This window comes from Chiloscyllium punctatum, chromosome 48, assembly GCF_047496795.1.
Source record: "Chiloscyllium punctatum isolate Juve2018m chromosome 48, sChiPun1.3, whole genome shotgun sequence".
NCBI classification, from domain to species: Eukaryota; Metazoa; Chordata; class Chondrichthyes; order Orectolobiformes; family Hemiscylliidae; genus Chiloscyllium; species Chiloscyllium punctatum.
The window spans coordinates 40,846,262-40,867,929 of record NC_092786.1 but is presented as its reverse complement, the minus strand read 5'-3'; the positions used below and the strand labels follow the sequence as shown (position 1 = coordinate 40,867,929).

The 21,668-nt window shown below is 38.3% G+C and overlaps 1 protein-coding gene across 1 annotated transcript in view; it reads right to left on the bottom strand.

The window, feature by feature from the left end:
* Nucleotides 1-841: 841 nt before the first annotated feature.
* LOC140468822 (centrosomal protein of 152 kDa-like) overlaps nt 842-21,668 on the bottom strand; it is a 37,880-nt gene continuing 17,053 nt past the window's right edge. Inside the window, exons 6-17 of the mRNA XM_072564839.1 lie at nt 17,651-17,851; nt 17,102-17,249; nt 16,683-16,774; nt 15,460-15,623; nt 13,069-13,276; nt 9,891-10,019; nt 9,652-9,782; nt 9,313-9,441; nt 8,617-8,752; nt 2,337-2,528; nt 950-1,210; nt 842-865 (exon numbers count right to left, since the gene is read on the bottom strand). Of these exons, the coding sequence (XP_072420940.1) occupies nt 842-865; nt 950-1,210; nt 2,337-2,528; nt 8,617-8,752; nt 9,313-9,441; nt 9,652-9,782; nt 9,891-10,019; nt 13,069-13,276; nt 15,460-15,623; nt 16,683-16,774; nt 17,102-17,249; nt 17,651-17,851 (1,815 nt within the window). The remainder of the gene's footprint in view (nt 866-949; nt 1,211-2,336; nt 2,529-8,616; nt 8,753-9,312; nt 9,442-9,651; nt 9,783-9,890; nt 10,020-13,068; nt 13,277-15,459; nt 15,624-16,682; nt 16,775-17,101; nt 17,250-17,650; nt 17,852-21,668) is intronic.

The following is a 21,668-nucleotide window of genomic DNA, read 5'->3' as shown; positions in this document are numbered from 1 at the left end:
GCCTTAAGTCGTGAGAATTTTTAAAACATTGATGCAAAACAAAGTGTGTTTGGAAGCAGTGCAGGATATAGGTGGCAGTGGATACGTGGAAGGAACTCACAGATTTGATTTGATTTATTATTGCCCACATGTTGCTGAGATAGATGTGAAAAATATTGTACTGCGTGCCAACCAGACAAATCATATCTCACATAAGTACATCACAGTCATAGAACAAAATGTAGCATTCCAGCTACAGAGAAGGTGCAGCGAAAGATCACCTCAAATAGAGGTCAGTTCATAAGTCTGATAACAGCATGGAAACAGCTGTTTGCAAATCTTTGGTACATGTTTTCAAACTTTTATATCTTTTGCCCGATGGAAGAGGTGGAAGAGAGTATAAATGGGGTGAGAAGGGTCTTTGATAATGGTGACTGCTTTCCCGAGGCAGTGGGAAGTGTACACAGAGTCAGTGGAAGGAAGGTTGGTTTTCATAATGGACTGCACTGTGTTCACAATTCTAATTTCTTGCCGTTTTGGACAGAGCCGTTACCATGCCAAATTGTGATGCATCCAGATAGAATGCTTTCTATAAAAACTAGCAAGGGTCATTGTGGACATGTCACATTTCCTCAGCCTTCTGAGGAAGCAGAGGTGCTGGTGTGCTTTTAGAAAGGCCAAATTTACAAAATGCAGATGGCACGGTATGGTTAAGAAATGTTTCAATGGAGGGAATTCTTTAGGGAGAACAGAATAACAAAAAAATGTAGTTGGGAGCTCAGAAATTGTGGTTGAAAGACCAAGGTCATTTCAGAAGCAATTAATTTATTAAACACTTCAGAAGGTCTCAAATTATGAGGCATTATCCTTCACCAACCTGTAGCGCCTTGGGAAAAAAAAAATCAATATTTATGTAACACCAGTCATTGTTCTTAACATTTTGTCATGACATCATTGTTCATTAACTCACCAGTTTGGCCACATTATCTTCATGGTTTTTCTGTTGTTCAAGTTGCTCTAAAGCCTCCCCAACTTGATGCTCCGATGTCATTTTTAAACCAGCAAGCGGAGATTCTAATTCTTGGCAAGTATAAACTTTGGTACCAGTGTACTCTTCAGCTTGACAAATTTGGTCCACCTTAGGTGAAGTCTTTTGCTTAATTGCTTCTACAGTGTCATGGAGACGAAGTTGCCATTTTGTTTCAATGTCATGCATTTCTTGGTCTTTGAGCTAATAAAAAGTTGAAACAAGTTTGAAATTAAAACATCCTCAACAAGATATGCAGTAATAGATATGTAAGCAGTGCCTATTAGTCACTGTATTTCAAAACCAATCAATTCTGAGAAGCATCATTTTCTCTCTCAAGTGTAAAGATCATATGGTCCAGTTGAAAGGAGCAGCAGAACGGTTCTCTCATTTCCCACCCAAAACATTTCACTCAATTTAGAAAAATAGAATCTAATCATTATTATAACATTGTTTGTGGGATTGTGCTGTGCACAAATGGCTTCTACATTTTCCAACAATATGATAACTATACCTCAGAGTACTTAATTGACCACAAAATAATTTGGAACATTCCTGGAGCGTGAATTACTTCTCATAAAGCCAAGCTCTTTTCATCTCCTTCAGGGCCTAGGCTTTCCCAATCTCACATTTAATGGATAACTTGCACATTTCTAGTGATTCAGAACAAACACAGTATGGTAATTAAGTAACACTCCAGTGAAGGTCTGTCATTGATAAAACCAACATTTGTGGTTTTGCCAAAGTAAAATCTATAGTACATTAGATTAGATTCCCTACAGTATGGAAACAGGCCCTTCGGCCCAACCAGTCCACACCGACCCTCCAAAGAGTAACCCACCCAGACCCATTTCCTTCTAACTAATGCACCTAACACTATAGGCAATTTAGAATGGCCAATTCACCTGACCTGCACATCTTTGGACTGTGGGAGGAAACCCACGCAGACACAGGGAGAACGCGCAAACTCCGCACAGACAGTCACCCGAGGCTGGAATCAAACCTGGGACCCTGGCACTGTGAGGCAGCAATGCTAACCACTGAGCCGCTGTGCCACCCTATTGAAACTAACTTCCTGTAGTGGGGAGATAGAACAATTAATTTACAATAAACAAAATTGCAAACACAAAGCAATATGATAATTGTCAGAATTTAAAGTCAACATAATACCACTAGTGCCATATCAGTACACGGAAGTATTTTCTATTTCCTTATGTGCATGAAGCTAAGAATAAACCTGTAAGGTGTTCAATAATAATTTGTTGACTACAGCAAAGGATCCGCACAGCACTAAGTTTTAACTTTTACTATTAGCAAGATAAATAATCACCTTTTGTTGTTCCTCTTGCCAATGTGTTTTGGCCAACGCAACACGCTTCTCAACTTGTTGCTCAATATCAGTTTCTTTTTCCACCGTCCATTGGTTTTTTGCAGCTACCATCAGAGTTTCATGCTTTTCTTCCAGTTCAACCTGAAGCTCTCTCAAACGCTCTTTCATTTCTTCAGAAAAGGCCTTTTTCATCTGAAAAGTCAAAAGTTTACACTTTAAGCACTATAAATATAACTGCATTCTGGATATAGTAAAGAGTAAATATATGTTTTCCTAAAAGCAGTGGTTTACTTGAGAATAGAAAAAGCCCTTAAAGCATGTCTAAAAGCTTTTACCGTTTGAAGGTATGACTGTATGATATGTCTGTTGTGCCTCATAAATTCTACTTTTTTTTTTGCAACACTAAAACAACTGCCATAATGCTGAAATGGGATATTTATATTTCTCACAGCAGACATAATTCATTTGAAGATATAACAATTGAAATTGTAGACAAGAAATCAAGAGAAGCAGTGAAGGTAGTTCCCTGAGATCTACGCTGAATGTCATGTGCTGCTTTATGCACATTCTCAATCTCTCTCCATCAGCACCACCTCATATTTTCTCAAAGCTGTCCTGCCATCCAGTTTGACTTCATTCTTTTGATTTATTCAAGGTTTTAACAGTAACCTTTTTCTCTTCCTTTCAGACACTAAGGAACAAAGGTTGCAGAAACTCTAAGGTACCCATGCCCCTCTGGAAACTTCCTCCCCATCTCTCTGACTCTATTCCTTCTCCTAACCACACCTTGTCAGGTATTTACTGCACTTCGTGACTGTTCACACTCTGATGCTGAATTTTCAGTAGTCAAAAGACTGAGTCTTATTCATTTGCGCTCCCACTGCAATGAATTGTGGACACGACATGACATCAAACTCTTGACAAGAGTCCGTTCCCTGCCCCAGAGACCTTGTCACCCTCCTCCAACACTCTCCTTATACTCTCGTACTTGCCCTCAATCAATTGTTGATGTGACATTGGTTTCCTTAATTTCTCTACTCTCCTCACTTATTCCCCCTGCTAATCCCATACAGCTCACATCTACCTTCCTCCCAAAATCCACAAACAGAATTGCTCTGGGACAGACCCACTGTTTCTCTGTCTCTCCTGCACATAACTTACTTCTTCTTAGCTGATTTTGATTTTTTTTCTCCTAGTCCAGTTCCTTCCCCCTTACACTGATGCTTTATATTAGTTTTAAAACGTTCAGCTTACAGACACCAGCCAATTCCTCTTCAACATCCTTTTTTCATGTCCATTCCCCATCAGGCTGATATTGGGGCTCTGTTTCTTCCTCAAAAGGCAGCCTGAATTGTTGCCATCCACCATCATCCTCCTTCACCTTAAGTATGTCCACACTTTGAACAATATCTACTTTGACTCCTTGCACTTTCTGCAGGAAGCCTAAGACTGTTAAACTTTTTTTCCTCAAACAAGGATTCCCTACTACCTTGACTAACAGGGCCCTTACCCACGTCCAACTCATTTTCTGCACTTCTGCCCTCATTCTTTTCCTTCTCTACAACAATGAATAAGATGCCCCTCGTCCTTACTTTTTACCTTGCCAGCATCTGCATCCAAAGGATCATAAGCTTCCATTTCCGTAACTTCTACCAAAACGCCACTGCTAGACACTTATTCCCCACTCCTCCCTTGTCAGCATTCTGCAGGGACTGTTCCCTCTTGGGAAACTCTGGTCCACTCCTCATTCACTCGCAATACCTCCTCCCGCTACCTTCCCATGCAATCAAAGAAGGTGCAACTCTTGCCAGTTTACCTGCCAGCTCACTCCTCACCAAAGGCCTCAGGCAAAGCAGCAATTTATCCACAGTTCGTTCAACTGGTCTACTGCATTGATTGTCACAATGTGGTCTGCTTCATACTGAGGAGACTAAATTACCACTTTGACCATAAGTGACACTTTGTGGAGCACCTACATCTGTCTGCAAAAATGACCCTAAGCTTCCAGCTGTTTGCCACTTTAATACACCATGTTGTTTCCATGCTGGAATTTCTATCTTAGGGACAGCCTCGTTTTCCAACGAATCTCAATGCAACCTGGAGGAACAATACCTCATCTTCTGTTTCAGCACACTACAAACTTCAGAATGTTAAGTATTGAGTTTAACAATCTCAGAGCCTGAGGACCCTCTTTCTTGTCCATCACCTAACCCACTACCCCAGGTCCTGTGATGAAATGGGTCAATACAGTCAATCAATTTACAGCAACGCATTGTGAGCATTATCATCTACCTAGCTTCTCTTCTGTCCTGGCCTACTATCAACTCTTCTCTTGCCTGCCTATCCGTTTTTCTGTCTTGTCATGCTGCTCCTTTAACAAGGTTATGTGGTTCTTGGGTTTTTTTCCCTAGAGAGATCATAAAAGACACAGACTTCGAAAAATCTAAGTTTGAAGGGTTTTCAGGCCAATTTGATTATAGCTAACAGATACTGCCTCAGGCAAAAAGCTTTTAAGTTTAAAAATATTGTACAATGAAAGGGGAGTGGTCAGTTCTCCCAGCTCAGCTTTTCTCTGGTTTGATTTGGTTTTGGGCAGTCTGTCTATTCACTGAAATCAGTTAAGTAAAGTTTAAAAAGCGGCTGGATCCAAAGAAGCAGGTTGAGGCTGATCCTCCATTCTCTCTGACATCTCTCCTGTGTTTGATTTTACATTTTGTGCCAAGGGTTCCCATAATTGTGGCAAGTATTTGGAACAGCATCATTAGGTTGGGATGATCTGTTGGGTTTTCAGATGGATTAAGTTATTTGGTATTCTGTTCTCTTTTGTTTGTATTTAATTTGGTAATCTTGTAAATGAACTCTGTTTTGTTTAAAACTACATGTTTGACCAACTATATTGCCCTCTGGATATCTGCATTACACCTGCTTAAAACAACTAGCAAAATTAGGGTCTAGACTACTTTCTTGAAATGCTTTTAGTTGGTCTAGCCTGATCCATAACACTCTCTCTGGGCACTCGCTCCATCCATCCTTTCCCCTGCCATCCCCCATCATCAGCTTAAATACCTTATCCTAGCTGCTTCAATTTCTAAAGGAGGATCACAGGATTTGAAATGTTAACTATTTTCTCTCTACAGACCCATGTACATTTCCACCATTTTCTGTGCCTATTTCAGATTTCCACCATGCACAGTATTTTGCTTTTGTGGTACCTCTCCAAATTGATTTTGTTTGGGATCCTAACGCAAACAAAACTGGATTGAATTTGAATTCATATTAAAAAGATCAAAAGGACAGAACTGTAACTAACAACAATAACTAGTCAGTCAATCTGTGACTCTATTTAACCTACTGACTTTTTTTGATTTGTGGTCATTGTTGGAATATAAATCCAACAACGAAACAGGAACAGGGATTTAAGAACATGCAAAACTTTCTTGATGAGCCAGCCAATTTCCAAATAGTGTTGATTCAGGAGGAAAAAAAATTGAAAATAGTCACCTGATCAAACACCATAAAAGACACCATTACCACTTCATGATCACAAAACACAAGCCTCGTATAATATATGCCTTTCAAATATAAAAATTTGGGACTCATTAGAACAGTCAGTCACAAGACAAAGTAATCAGGCCCATACCTGATTTCACATTCAAAGTTCTGCCAGTGTTAGAAGATTATTGCAAGGTTTGTACAGTACAAACAGAAGTAGGTCATTCAAACTGTAGAAGCAGTCCTTCAATGAGAATGATTGAATACTTCAATGGTTTTTTTGCTCACCCCATCCCCCTATGCCACCGTAACCAGAAATTAATCACTACCTTAGTATATTCAAAGACCGAGCCTTCACTGTCCTCTGTAAACAGAATTCCAAAGGCACACAATCCTCCAAGTAAAATAATTTCTCCTCATCTCGGCCAAAGAAGCATCCCTTTTATTTTTAAACTGTGCTCCCTGGTTTTAGACTAAACAAACAGGGGAAACATCTTAAGTGCATCCACCCATAAAGGGTCCATCCCTTCAAATATTTGTAAATTTAAATGAGATCTCCTCTCATTCTTTAAGACTCTAGAGAATAAAGGCCCAGTCTGTCCACTATTCTGGGAGCAAATATGGTGAATGTTCATCAAACTCATTCTCTGGGAATAATATCTTTCCTGAGATAAGGGGACTAAAACTGCATATAGTACTCCAGGTGCTGTGTAACCAAGCACCCATGTTTTTGTAATGGTAGTTAGATCATATCTATTTATCTTTATTCGTGCCTTTAGATAGTCTATTTTGTTGTAAATGCTGCGTACATTCAGTTCGAACGTACTTAACTTTATAATTTTGACATCATTCTGCTTTGAAACATACTCAGCCTTGTTTCTCTGGTCTTATTGTCTCCCCAGCATCTTTAGGACTTCTTGTTACAAACTTTACTTCTTTCCAAGTTGGGTCACCACTCAGGTACCAACCCCCCACAACAAGCTTGCTTAACCCTGACAGCACTAGCAAGGATATCAGTCCCAGTTCCAAAGGTAAACTTGCCAACTTGTCAAGGTTCCTCCTGCCCCAGAACCATTCACAATTCCTCAGAAATCTGATGCCCTCCTTCCTACACTAGTTCTCCAGCCATTTATTCAAATAACTTTCCTATTCTTTTGTTCACTAAAGCATATTACTTGGAGTAATCCTAGGATCACTTTTTTGAGATTTTACTTTCTAATTTCTTTCCTACATTCTTGAAATGTGTCTTTAGGAATTCATCCGTCTAGTATCATGGACATAGGTAGGTAACATGGACCATGCCTTCTGGCTGATCTTCCAGAAGTTAATATTGCAGTTGCTCCATGACATCCTCTATCCTGGCGCCAGAGAGGCAACATACCATCCAGGAGTCCTGTTTATTGTCACACAAACACCTGTCTACTCGCTTGACTGTGGAATTTCCAATGATTATCCCTCTTTCATTTTCCTCCTCCCCTGTACATCTGAGGCACCGTATTGTCATGGACTTGACACTAGCTGCACTCCCATGAGGAACCATCACCCTCACCAGTTTCTAAATAGCAAGCATGGTAGACTCAAGGAGTTCCTGCAATACCTGCCTGGTATTCTTAGACTGTCTGGCAGTCACCCATTCCTTCTCTACCTGTATGTCTTAAATCTGCAGTGTGACCAATTTCCTGTTCATGCTATCCACACAGCTCTGTACCTTGAGGAAGCATAACAGTGACTCCAATTGATATTCAAATTTCTGATCCCAGACCTCAAGCTTGTGAAACCAATAATACATTTGATATATATGTTAGTCTTAGACACATGGTTTGTCCATGATTTAACACATACCACAGCATGTATACCTCACCAGGCCCTTCTGAACTGCCTTCTTTTAACTCTTAAAAACTATTTGTTACCGTTAGAATAAGTATAGACTTACTATTAAAGCTTAACAAGTTATTTCTCAGAAAAAAAAGAGAAAAAAAAACTAGAAGTACAACCTAATCAGTTGCTTTCTCTATATTTATGATGCCACACACCATTGTCTTAGTGCAGGTAGGCATCCCGATCTGCATTTTATTTCTTCACTTGTTCACTCTGCATTTTGGAGACAGACCTTAATTAAAGCAGCTCTGTTCCCTCTGCCCTGAATTCTCACTTTGCGCTAATTTCTGGTTACTCATTGTTTCAATCTCACAAACAAAATCTCCCTCCTTCTGACTGAGCACTTTGAATGTGTCCTTATATAGGTAACTCTACTGAATCACTTGTTTTTCCCGAATGACCTGCCACAGGTTTTTGATAGATAACTATCAGGCATCCGCCTGTTAAACTAGGCTATTTTAACATCTTTAAAGACTATTGTATCTAGGTCCGATTCTAACATTTACTCTAGACTTAAACTTGTAAGATTTACCAGTTGAATTCTCACTTTGTCACAAATTTCCAGTTATTCACTCTGACTATGCATATGTAAATTGCAAAAGTAGTTATAACTTAAGAACATAGGAACTAGGAGCAGGTGTAGGCCATCCGGCCCTTTCAGCCTGCTCTGCCATTCAATAAGATCATGGCTGGACTTTTCTTGGCCTCAGCTCCATTTTCCTCCCTCTCTCTCTCTCTCTCTCTAACCCTCAAATCCTTTACTATTCATGCATAGGAAGTGCAAGATTAAGAATATTATGCAACATCATCAAGTTTCAAAATGAATAGTCAGTTTATGATTTTCAATCCTGAATTATGATATTGAAAAAATTCATCCAACAAAATTTCCTTTTCCGTATTAGGTACTAACTTCCTGTTCAGTTGTTATCAGCTTGAGGGACATTTCTTCCCTTAATTTGCTTTCCAAGGAGTCCTTTTCTTTACAGATGGTAATGTAGCACTCCTGCACTCCAGACATCTCATAGTTCAGTTGTTCCAGGTGATTACTAGTGCATAAAGATATAGAATAGAAAAAGAATGTGTCCAAAAAATATAAAATTCAATCATATTCAACTGTTGGATAAACAAGATATCATTTCATCAGTAAAATAACTAGCCATGTAAATATCAGTGTTTATTATATCATGCATGAACATTCATATTTGCTCATTTGAATATATTATTTGTCTGCTTCTCTGCTTTTCCATGTGCTTGTTAAATTGAATTCTGAGCAGCAAATAAAAAAGTGCAGCATAGTGATTTCAGTACTCCTAATTGGGTGGCATCTGAGTTTGTAAAAACATAAAAATCAGGGAACAATAAATGTCCTTTTGATCACTGAGCCCTTTGATTTCTTGGTTAAAATCATTTTATAAAGTACATTTCCCTATATTGAGAATACATGAAGTATTTTCTGCTAAATCAACGTATGCAACTAAAATGTTACTGTAGCTATGTTAGTAAAATCTTCTATTCAACATTGTTCACTTTTATTAACAGATATTTGATCAAGTCTGAATTCAAATTAGAAATATCTCTGTAAAGTCTTTGCCTATCACACACTCACTTTACTTGCATGATCTGCTGTTTATAGAACTGAGTCAGCTGCGTTTTCTCCAATTCATGCTGTTCCTGCAACTCCTGCTGAAGTCGACATTTGGAATCCTCATGATGTTGCTGATGAAGTCGCTCACATCTGCAACGGTATATCAAACAAAGAAAAACACAAGGTAATTCTGTGTCCCGTTTATAAAACAAATGCATTTAACTCTTGCACAAATTATCTTATGAGCTTTTTTAACTGATTTGAAGTTCAATAAGTATGAGAGCCTGAATCAACATGCACAAATATTTTTGCATCGTTGACTGATGCCTACTTTATTCAATTAATGGCTATACACTGTACCTGTCAAGTGCCTCTTGCTTATCCTTGTCAAAGTCTTGAATCATCTGCCGCATCTCATTGTACAACTCCTGGTTTGCTTCTTTAAATTGCTTCTCACTATGAATTAGTTTTTCAATCTGCTGCTGTTTATCCTACAGAAGTAAACAGGTATTTGTTTTAAAGAAAGATTAAATCAAGAAATGCAATCATTTATTGTGTATCCATTAAAAATTTATACTGAGCTGCAATTAAATTTTTACCTGAGTTTCTTTGCGTAGAGCCTGGCTCTCACATCGCAACTTTTCAATTTCTTCTTGAAGAGCCTTTCCAGAGGTGGATGAGCAGGATCCGACCACCTCTAGCTGCTTTTCCAAAGTGCTGGCTCGGACCTGAATGCATACAATTAAGTTCCGTTATATAGCTTTGAGTATTCTAAAAGCAACTGGTTTGGTGAATACCAAATGAAAAATAAAGACTTTATCTACATATTTCACAGACATGCTTCCATTCTACATTTCATCAACAATTGCTAGCTGATGTCACACAATCATAAGACAAAAAGAGACTGATTGAACTTCTGCTAATGGAAACATTCCACACCGCCAAAACAAATATGAAGCTAAAAATTACAGAAAAGAAAACACGAAATTCAAGAATTATTGACAGCAAAATTAAGAAAAGCAATTCAAAATAATCAGGAATCAATTTTTTTTCAATGAATAGCACACAAAGTACAAATAGCTATCCCTTTCTCTTAGGCAGGGATCAAGAATGACTTTGCTTGTGGATTACTGAGATGGCATTTAAGTCCAATGCATAATCTGCAGTCTCTGCCACGAGTGGTGGTGGTGCCTCGAGGGTCAGGTAGATGAGTTGTTACAAGATTTGTGTGCTCTTTCCAATGTCTTAACTTCACTTGTGTTGACAAAGACCCTGGTGCATCCAGAATGAGCCTGCTCCATCTTGATCAGTTATAAGTCGGGGATTCCCAGGCGTCAGAAAGGATGTTTGACTTCTTGGGAAATTCTTTGAGGACATTTCTAAAGTATTTCTATGATCTGCACAGCAGTCTCCTGTCACACCCAACATACTTCTAAACGTAAAAGAAAATGGATGTAGGTTTGCTCGATGAGCTGGAAGGTTCGGTTTCAGACGTTTCGTCACCATACTAGGTAACATCAGTGAGCTTCCAGATGAAGCACTGGTGGTATGGCCTGCTTTTTATTTATGTGTTTAGGTTTCCTTGGGTTGGTGATGTTATTCCATGTGGTGATGTCATTTCCTGTTTTTTTTCAGGGGTGGTAAATGGGATCCACAACACCCACAAACAAAGCTGAATTAGAACATTATTTCCATGAGTCACCACAAACTGCAGCACAGAGGAGCTACGAAGAGCAGAGGAAAATCACTTATACAATGTATTCAAAAAGAATGGGTGCCCAAAGAACACAGTTCACCGATTTCTTAGCAACAAACCTAAACAAGCAGACAAAACACGTCCAGAAACCCGAGCCATGCTCCCCTACATCAAAGACATCTCAGAAATGAATGCCAGACTACTCAGACCTCTTGGCATCATGGTAGCCCACAAACCCACCAACACAATAAAACAGCAGCTAATGAACTTGAAGGACCCTATACAGCCAACAAGCAAAACTATTGTCGTTTACACAAAATACCTTGCAAGAACTATAACCAACACTACATTGGACAAACAGGCAGAAAACTAGCCACCAGAATAAATGACTGATGATGTTACCTAGTATGGTGACAAAACTGAACCTGAACCTTTCTGAAACTGAACCTTCCAGCTCAGTGAGCAAACCTACATCCAGAACCTCAACTTGAGCTACAAATCTTCTCAAAACTTGGTAAAAGAAAATCCCAAAGCACTAAAAACGTATTCAATTGGATAGCAAAGTTAGGAAGACCTTTCTAAAAGGTGTAGAGAAAATTGGAATGCAGGATTTAAAGAGGGAGTCGCAGAGTGTAGGACCACGATGCTAACAACGTCAACACGAAGGAGATGTTCAGAATAGCATTCCTGGACAGGACAAAGTGCTCAAGGAAACAGCAGTGTCAGAGGTACAAGCTGATTTGTGCACGGTTATTTTAAATTTACTACAATGGAGAATCAACAGCCATGTGACAATAAAAATGATCAAGATTAATATTAAACAGAAATGGGCAAAACAGTTTGAATAATTTGAAATTCATAAAGGATAAAGACTGCAGTTAACAAGGAGCCTCAATGTGTTAAAACTTTGCAAGCACTGGGTGTCTGAACATGGTCCGTATACTGCCTATTGTGAACAGACAAATTTCACTATAATGCGTATTAGTGATACAATTAATTGTAGGGCCCTGGGGAGTACTGCTGAACAAAGAGACCTAGGGATGAAGGTGCAGAATTTTGATTCTGTTAATGAAACAATAGTGATACACCAAGGTCATTATGGTGAGTGGCTTGGAGGTGAACATGCAGGTGGTGGCGTTCCCATATAGCTGCTACTCACATCCTTCCAGATGGTAATGGCTATGAGTTTAGATGGTGCTTTTTAAGAAGCTTTGATGAATTTCTGCAATGCATCTTATAGATGGCACATTGCTGCTGAATGTTGGTGAAGCTTTCAATTGATGTTTCTGGATGTGGTGCCAATCAAATGGGCTGCTTAGTTCTGGATAGTGTCAAGCTTGAGTGTTGGAGCTGCACCCATTCAGGTAACCGTTGTTTAGTCACACAGGTCATGCTTCCAAAAATCAAAACAATGAGAAACATCAAATGTGAATCTAAGATTGGTCAGCACATGCTGTATAATCCAGAAAATGAATGAATCTTAAATTACCTATCTATAGGGCTCGTGATGTAGCTCATGTAAATACACTTGCAAATGTACATGTAGGACCCAGTCTTCTGAAAACAGGATGAACGAATCCAGGCATTAGACATTTTGTTTAAGTTGAAACTTAACCAGACTCCTTGAAAAATTCAATGCTAAATGTGACTAAGAGACTAAATCCATCGAGGACATCTGTTTGCTTCAAAGTACTAATGGTAACAATTGTTGAAATATTATAAGACATGCCAGACTAATCCGACCTCACGGCATCATGGTAGCCCACAAACCCATGAATACACTAAAACAGCAGCTAATGAACTTGAAGGATCCTATATAGCCAACAAGCAAAACTAATGTCATTTACACAAAATACCTTGCAAGAACTGTAACAAACACTACATTGGACAAACAGGCAGAAACTAGTTGACTCAGTATGGTAATATTTTTGTAATGTCTAGTGGACTGAAGCATTAAATTTTGCTCATAATGGTGTTAGAAGTAATAATGGCGTTAAACAACATGCATAAGCATTCATTTTTAATACTTTTTTAAAAATCAAATAATACATGTTGAGAAAAGAAGCAATCATACAACCAACCTCATGGCTTCTTGCCATTTTTTCAGCATTTTGTAACTGCTCCTTAATCTCAGTTATTTGCTTTTGACCTTCTTTACTTTCATGCTGAAGCTGAGTCACTTGATGACGTTTTGTTCTGAGGCTGCTGAGCGATCGCTCCAGTTCAGACTTCAGTTCCATTATTATTTCATCCTTAGACATCTTAGCTGAGCCATCTTGCTGTATTGAGCTTATAGAAGCAGATAAAAAAGGGTAAATTTAAAAAAAACACACTTGAGTATCTTGCTTAGCCTTGCCCAAAACTTTTATAGTTGAAGACTTGTACCTTTGTTTTATTATTTATCTCAGTCTTGATTGAAACGCAGGTCACCCACAATAAAATAGGTCTGTTTTAAACATGCTGATTCTCACTTTTGCAAGTTAGTAGCAAATACTGCCCATTAATGACTTACTGTCACACACTCTGTTTAGTGCAAGCCTGAACAGAAAGGGTAAGGTGTAAAATTTGACAGTTCTTGTAAACAAGAATGAGGACTGTGATATGCATGTTTGATACTTCCAATGCTGTCAACACTCCAAAACTCTGTTGTCTACTTTATTTTATAGTTATTTTATAACTACCACATCCAGCCAAGGCTAAATATAGTGACAATTGGCTGTATACCTCAGTAAAAGACCCAAGTTTGAGAGAAGTCGGCACCTCTTAAAAGAGGAGATGGATTCTGGTGCAGCTGGTGCTATAACAGTCAGTGTAAGAGAAGCCAAATAGGATGAAGAGTGGACTATGGGGCAAGGGGAGAGTGTATACTTGAAGATTGTCTGACATTTTTCTGAGCTTTAGTGGGGAGGAAGAGATCCATTCGGGGAACAGGGGACTCTCTCCACAATTCTGCAAAGGCACTGGAACCAGAAAGCCATGACAGCTGATGCTAGAGTTGAGCTTCAGCGAACTGGAAACAGTGCCATAAAAACTCAATGATCTCACAAGAGTTGTCAATGTCAGTGAAAACATCTGCAAATGCTACATTCTTCCAAGTGTACAACAGGCCTTCAAATATTAAAAACCATGAGTTATACCCTATATTCATAGCTTTATTTCTTAGAGATGTTGCAAGCTTATACTACACTGCGCAACTTTCACACATTGCCATATTTAACCATGACAGTGATGACATCCAAATAAGTGGACTGCACAATGCTTACCGATAAAGAATTCTCTCTCACAAGGAAATATGGCAAATAACAAGTAGCAGCAGAATCTCATCAACAAGAGAGAAGTGTGGATTACTCCAGAGAGAAGGGTTTATTTTAAACCATCACTGGAATGGCACTATGGAGGCAGTGCCAAACAAAAAGGAAGGAGGAAGCTCTGCAACAAAAGGTATTAGTATTTTTTACACTAATTGTTTTTCTTACATCCTACTTCTTTTATTATTTTTGAAAAAATGATTTGTTCGTTGGATGTGTCTGCCATTTATAATCCACCCCCCAAGTGCCTTTGAGAAGTTGACGATGGACTACTTTGGGAAAAAACAACAGTTCATATTGTTTAGATGCAGTGCTGATCATTAGAGAGTTCCCAAGTTTAATACAGTATTCATAAGGGAAATATACCACACTTCCAAATCAAAATAACATGATTTGGATGGAAATTTGCGAGTAGGGAGTTTCATGTGCTGGCATGTCCTTCTAGATGCCACTGTTGAAAAAGCCTTGGCAAATTGTTGTAGTGCATTTTGTGGGCGTTACACATTATAACCACATTACTCAACTAGAATAAGTGTAATGTTGAAGGTGATGGATGAAATGCCTATCAAGTGAACTGGATAATGTAGTGTTGTTGGAATTCTCATCCAGTCAAATGGACAGCACAGCAGTACACTCATGATGTGTATTTTGTAGGTTGTGAAAAAACATTTAGAAAATCACTTGCTGCAGAATATCCAGCATTTTGTCCAGTCGTGTAACAGGCTAGTGACGGCATCCAGGATGCTGCTTGCATGGGCGATTCATGGTTTGTAATTCAGTTTGTATATTAAGTATAGATGGTTAGATTCTTGTTGGAATTGGTCATTCATGCCATAGAAATGCTAAACAATGTTATTTGCCATGTATCAGCCCAGACCTGTAAGTTGTCCATATGAATTTCAATAATGGAGCATTTCACTGATTGTAAAGGTGACAACATGACGACTGTAAAATACAAGCTAAAATGCCAAACTAAATTACTGATGAATGCATCTCCAAAATAGTAGACAGCTAAGTTCAGTAATCATCACATCATTTATATAAATCCATAAGTAAAAAATACTAAGCATTTTGCAAGATACCACCTGGAAACAGATTTAAAAGATGAAAGACTGCAACTAGCACTTAACAATTCTATGACTGCACATTAATTTCAGAATCTACCTTTGGAACCTGGGAGCTTTCCATTTCCCATTCTTGATACCAAGATCCACGTAGGAATCTGATAACGGAAGTTCTAATTCTTCTACCATGTCTTTAGTAAGAACATTAATCTTCACAGCAGATTCATAAAAAGTAATCTGTTCCTTCAAGTCAGCCAGTTCTTCCTGAAAAAAAATGAAGATAAAAGTTATGATTTCAATTCACGCAAATTTGAGGGACAAAACTCTCACTTCACTTTCAAAGGTATAACTTGGGTACAAGTTTGGACATAAGTCCAAAAGTAGGGAAAAGCAAACAGCTAATTAAATTTGGCAAGTTTCAACACAAGAACATAAACATCTCAAAATAGTAAAAATTACTTCTGGAGATGAGATTTGCAAAAGATTCCTGTAAACAAGAATAGTGTGTTCCTGTCAAAGTAGAGTCCAGTGGACTCTTCAATTAAATGCACTTTACTTCTTTGAATGAACTTGAACAACAATTGGGATACTAGTTTTTAAAATGTTGTTCCTTTCCTTATGTTTCAGGAAGTATAACACATTTCCTCAAAATCATTTCAAATGCTCTTGACTTCTTCCTTCTTACTTCTTGAAATTTCACTCTATTTGAAAACTATTCTATCTGTGTAAATACAAGAGCAGATCAGAGGTTAGGTATCCTACAATGAAAACTCAACTCTTCATTTCCCAAAGGCCCATCTTCTACAAGTCACAAGATTGACATGTAATGGAGTACTTTCCACTTGCCTTGACCAATGCAGCTCCAATAATGCTCGGAAGGCTTGACACCATCCAGGACAAAACAGCTCACTTGATTGGCACCACTCAACACTTTCACTCCCTACATCACCGGTGCACAGTAGCAGCAGTGTGTACCATCTACAAACTGCACTATAGAAATTCACCAAAATTCTTAGACTGCACCAAACCTATGAGCCATCACTATCTAGAAGTACATTGACTGTAGATACTATATCCTGCAATTTTTTCTCCAAGCTGTACACCATCCTGGTTTGGAAATACATCACCAATCCTTTATTGTCACTGTGTCAAAATCCTGGAAGTCCCTCAGTAACGCCATTGTGGTGTAACTATATCAAATGACCTAACACTTCAAAAAGACACGCCGCATTTTTTTTTAAGTTAATTAGGGATCAACAAGAAATGGTGACCCAGCCAGCAACACCCACATCCCACAAACGAATATAAAAACAAAATGATAACCTGTAAAGCCTTGTTCATGCTATCACTGATGTTCTTGGCAGACTGAACTTGCTGAACTTGAATCCGAAGCTGAGTGATCTCCTGCACTGAACCTGGAACATATGTGCAACATAGCTTACAGTGCTGGAATTTAACATTAAAGGAGTATTAACCCAATCATGAGTTGAAGACTGTGTTCTACAAGATTATAGGTCCACTTGTGAGCATTGGCACTTTGCAAGGCTTAAGAAAGCAACAGCAATACATGTGACACTATTACAGTGTCCCTGTAAAACATGGTGACTGGAAATTGTGACATAGTTATAGATGAGAAGAACGATCAAAAATTGTGGTTGACAAAAAATAAATTCATTCACAAAAAAAAGTTACACTGCAGCTTTAATGTTGCATTTAATTATGTTGTTTAGTGGGTTCCCAACCTGTTTGCAATAAATCTCTGCACTGTTGTTGACTTGCTTCTAAACTTCTAGTCAGTCCATTAATTATTTCTGCCTTCTCCAACTTAGCTTCTTCTTGTTGCCTTTCCAACTGTTTAACTTGTTCCTGAAGTTGCTTACAACTCTCTTGCTGACAGAAAAGAGAATAAAGAGAAAAGAAAAAGAAAAAAAAATCAAAACCAAGTTTGAGCATCATTTAGCATCTTGAACTTAGTAGCTGACTCTCACAACATAGATGGCTGAGAACAGTGCACACAAAATACACTTTTGAAGTATTTTTTCTAAGTAATATGGTATTTAGCGGATTTGTACGAACATCTCATTATGTTTCAGTTAACTTAATTTAAGTTTAATGTTCTTTTTATTGTGTCCCAGAACTTACATTCGTTTTTATTGCTCTATCCAATTGTATGTATATATTGTTTGAAAGAATACATTTTCAAGCAGACAATTATTTTTATCAGGCAAACTTGTACAATAATTGCAGCACAGCAGTACCAAACTTCACAATCAAATGGGCTAAATTCGAACCTGCTCTTCCAATGCAATGCTTGTTGCATCAAGTGTCTGCTGCATGACCAAGCTTGATTCCTCATGTTTCTGTTTAAGAGCACAAACGACAGCTTCATGCTGCTCTTTGGCACGACTGAGAGATTCTGAGCGACACAGCTCAGACAGCTGTAGTTGCATACTTTCCATGGCTGCTTCAGCAATCTTCTGGTTCTTCAACGCCTGCAGTGAAATCCCAGGAACATGTATAATTAAGCAGAATATAAAGTAATGATTCAGATTCAAAAGCACCAAGCTAAGTTCCATCAGGACAATACAAGCAGGGGATTTTATGCATTACTCTTGTTACTCCAGAATAGTATGGATCTACTCCTCTAAGGAAGTACAAACTTAACTATTCTTCCAATCCCAAAGAGGATATAGCCAGTTAAAATCTGATTCAAATCTTCTAGCAAGGATGCTCAACCATGGTCACTGTCAAAACAGATGCTTGACTGTTCATTTGACTTATGAAGGAACAGAGTTAATGGCATAAAATATATCAAACTTGAATGAGAACAAGTCACAGGAAACCAAATTAAGAGTTTATGCCCTTCCAAGTAACAGTCCCAAAAACGATTGCTTCGCATGCAGTAGTGCATTTATTTTCCTCCAAAAATGTTAGTAGCAGTAAATATTTACAAGCTTACAAAATATATCAACTATATAATTGTAAATAGAATGGAATGGTGAGTTAAAAGATTTTCAGTTCTAAAATCTTAAATTCAGCTCAGTCCTGTTGGGTGCCCCACAGTTATATAATGGGCCAATGCAGAATGTGGTGCACATATCTCAATCTAATTTCTTGCATGAATAGGGACATACCATAAAAATTGCCCTATCTTTTGCAATTTCAAAGGTCTGGAAATATAATTGGCAATTAAAGCACATAAATGACTGTCTTACTGGTGCAATAGGGCTGGTAGCTGGAGGTCGAGTTGTGGCAGAAAATGCGACAAAGTAGAGGAGTCTTTCCTTGGAATCTAGTAATAAATTCCACACTAATGTTGGATGCCAGAAATGAAAATGTTCCACCTCCCAGCACTAACCATCATCATCCAACAGAATTAAACAAAGGAAAGTTAAATCTTGAGAACACGACACAATGACGCTGAGGACCGTGAACAAAGACAAAACAAAAAAACATGACCATATACATTCAGCCTTAAATATGATTAATTGGCCTGGATTTTGCCATTATTCCTCAAAAACGGATAGCAATTGCTATATCCACACACATGGTAAGTGCAGAAATCCTGAAGTTGCTGCCTGTAATATCATGCTTCTCCACAAACTGTGCAGTTCAACTCCATGAGGTACACAATCAATTGTGACAAGGATCAATAACAGCCTCTCTTATCACATCTGAATATCTGTTAAAATCCTTGACAATCTTTTTGAAAGACATGTACCTGGGTTTCTATTACCATCAGTCTGCTAAGCAACTGTTCCAGCCTTGTGAAACCAATCCTTTGCAAAAGAATGTCAATTATTTTCATCATGCAGTTTAAAAAAAACATGCAATTAAAAAAAATCAACATTTTTTCAAGCTTGATTTTAAATGTCATGTGCATGGTCTAATCATTATTTTGTTCCATAAAATAATTATTAGAAAAGTAAAAATCAGTCAGTTAATAATTAGTCTGACATACATGAGACTACTTCAAAGCTATTGACTGCTTACGCAAATTGACAACACCACTTTTTGGGTGCCTGTGGTACTCTGTAATATGAGTCAAGCACCAAGCCATGTCAGGAAAGTAGGCATCAATACCACAGAGATCATTAGATTGCCATTGGCAGATAAGTTGTGAGTGCCGTGACTTTGCAGTCAGCAGCGAAGCAAAGGTTTCTGCTATGTTTAAAGTGTGAATTTTGTTATTATGTAGGTGAAAGGAGCAATCATTTTGACATAAGATCAGAACAGCAATGAGATTAATGCCTGCCTTTTGAACAATGGAATGGGGTGTGTAGCATCCACCTGAAAAGCTTAATATACTTTCTAAAGACAATTTTAGACAACGTATCATTGCCTCATTATGTACACAAATCTCAAAGTGAGGCTTAAATACATAAATAACATTAGCTTCACTCTGTCGATAGCACTTATACAACATAACGACACCTGCATTTTGCACATTTTAGCTGTGCAGACAGTGCACAATCATATTCGAATAATCATATAATTAAACTTATGAAAACTTGCATGATTCTATCATTACATAGAATCAACTGTACATAATGACGTATTCCTTTAACATCAGAGACTTTTTACTGGTTCAGTGCCCAGATTATTTGATCATCTGAGTTTAGCAAATATCAAAGGAAAGTGGTGAGACAGAAAACACATAAGAGAACAATCAGAATTTATTAAAGAAAAAACAATTAGAACAATTCTTTTACTCAAACGCCAAACTTCTCACTTTACCATAATTCTCTTGTGTCTGGACATCCTCCATTAATCTCAAATTCAAGGACTGGAGGATAGCTAATGTGATTCCATTATTCAAGAAGGACGATGGGGATAAACTAGGGAACTATGAGCCAGTGACCCTAACATCAGAGGTAGGGAAACTATCAGAAAAGAATTGAGAGGGATTAAATTAAATTACACTTGGAGGTGTAAGATTAATCAGGAGTAATCAGCATGGCTTTGTCATGAGGGGATCATGTCTGGCAGATATAATTTGAGTTTTTCGAGGTGGTGATTAGCTGTATGGTTGAGGGTGGTGCAGCACATGCGTCTATATGGACTTTTGACAAGGCTGTTGACAAGGTTTCACAAAGGACACTGGTCAAGGTGATAAGAGCCCAGGGAATCCAGGGCAACTTGGCAAACTGGATCCAAAAAATGACATAGTTGCAGAAGACAGAGGATGACAGTCAAAGATTGTTTTTGTTACTGGAGGCTCATATCCAGTGGCATACTGCAAGGTTTAGTGTTGGGTTTCTTGCTGTTTGTAGCATAAATTAGTGAGCTAGACATGAATGTAGAAGGTTTAATTAGCAAGCTTCGAGATCCTAACATAAAATGGCGGTGTGGTAAATAGCAAGGAGGAAAGACAGGCTGATCTGATGGGCAGAAGAATGGTAAAGGGAATTTAGTCCTGAAAAGTGAGACGTAATGCATTTGGGAGGTCAAACAAGGCACGGCAGCACATAATGAATGGCAAGACCTGTGAAACTCTGAAAAATCTTGGTTTGCATGTCCAGAAATTCTTCAAGGCAACAAGACAGATGGATTAAGATGGTTAAGGCGGCATTATAGGACACTTGCCTTAACTTGTAAAGACATTAAATACAAGAGTAGGGACCTTAAGAGAGATCTGTACAAAGCATGAGTTAGGCCACAGCTGGAGTACAGTTTGCAGTACAGTTGCTACACTATAGGAAAGATGTGATTGGACTAGAGAAAGTGTAGAGGTGATTCACCAGGATGTTGCTGGGCTAGACCATTCCAGATTTGAAGAGACTAGATAGACTGGGGTGGGTGGGACACACATATATACCTGATTGAGCACAAAACTATGAGGTATGTAGAGAGTACATAGGAAAAAACATGTCTCCTTAATAGATGGATCAATACTTTGAGGCATAGATTTAAGGTAAAGTGGCTGCTGGGATCTGGAACTCGTTACTGGAAAGGATGGTAGACGCAGGAATTAAATTAAGCCATAATGCAGACATCAAATCAGGTTAACTAAGCAGTGATTGAATGTTCACATTTTGCCAATATTACACTTCTTCAAAAAGGAATTAAAGCAAGTTTTGATATGTAAAGAACATTTCTTTCATCAATTTACAAAATGTGAACATTCATTCACTGCTTAGATTTAAGTAGCATTTAGATGATCACTTGAAGCATCATAGGATACAATGATATGGACCATAGGCTGGAAAATTGGACTAGAGTAGACAGGTGCTTGGTGATCGTCACAGCCACAATGGGCAGATGGACCTCTTTCTATGCTGTAAAACTCTGACTCTAGTTTCTGGGCAT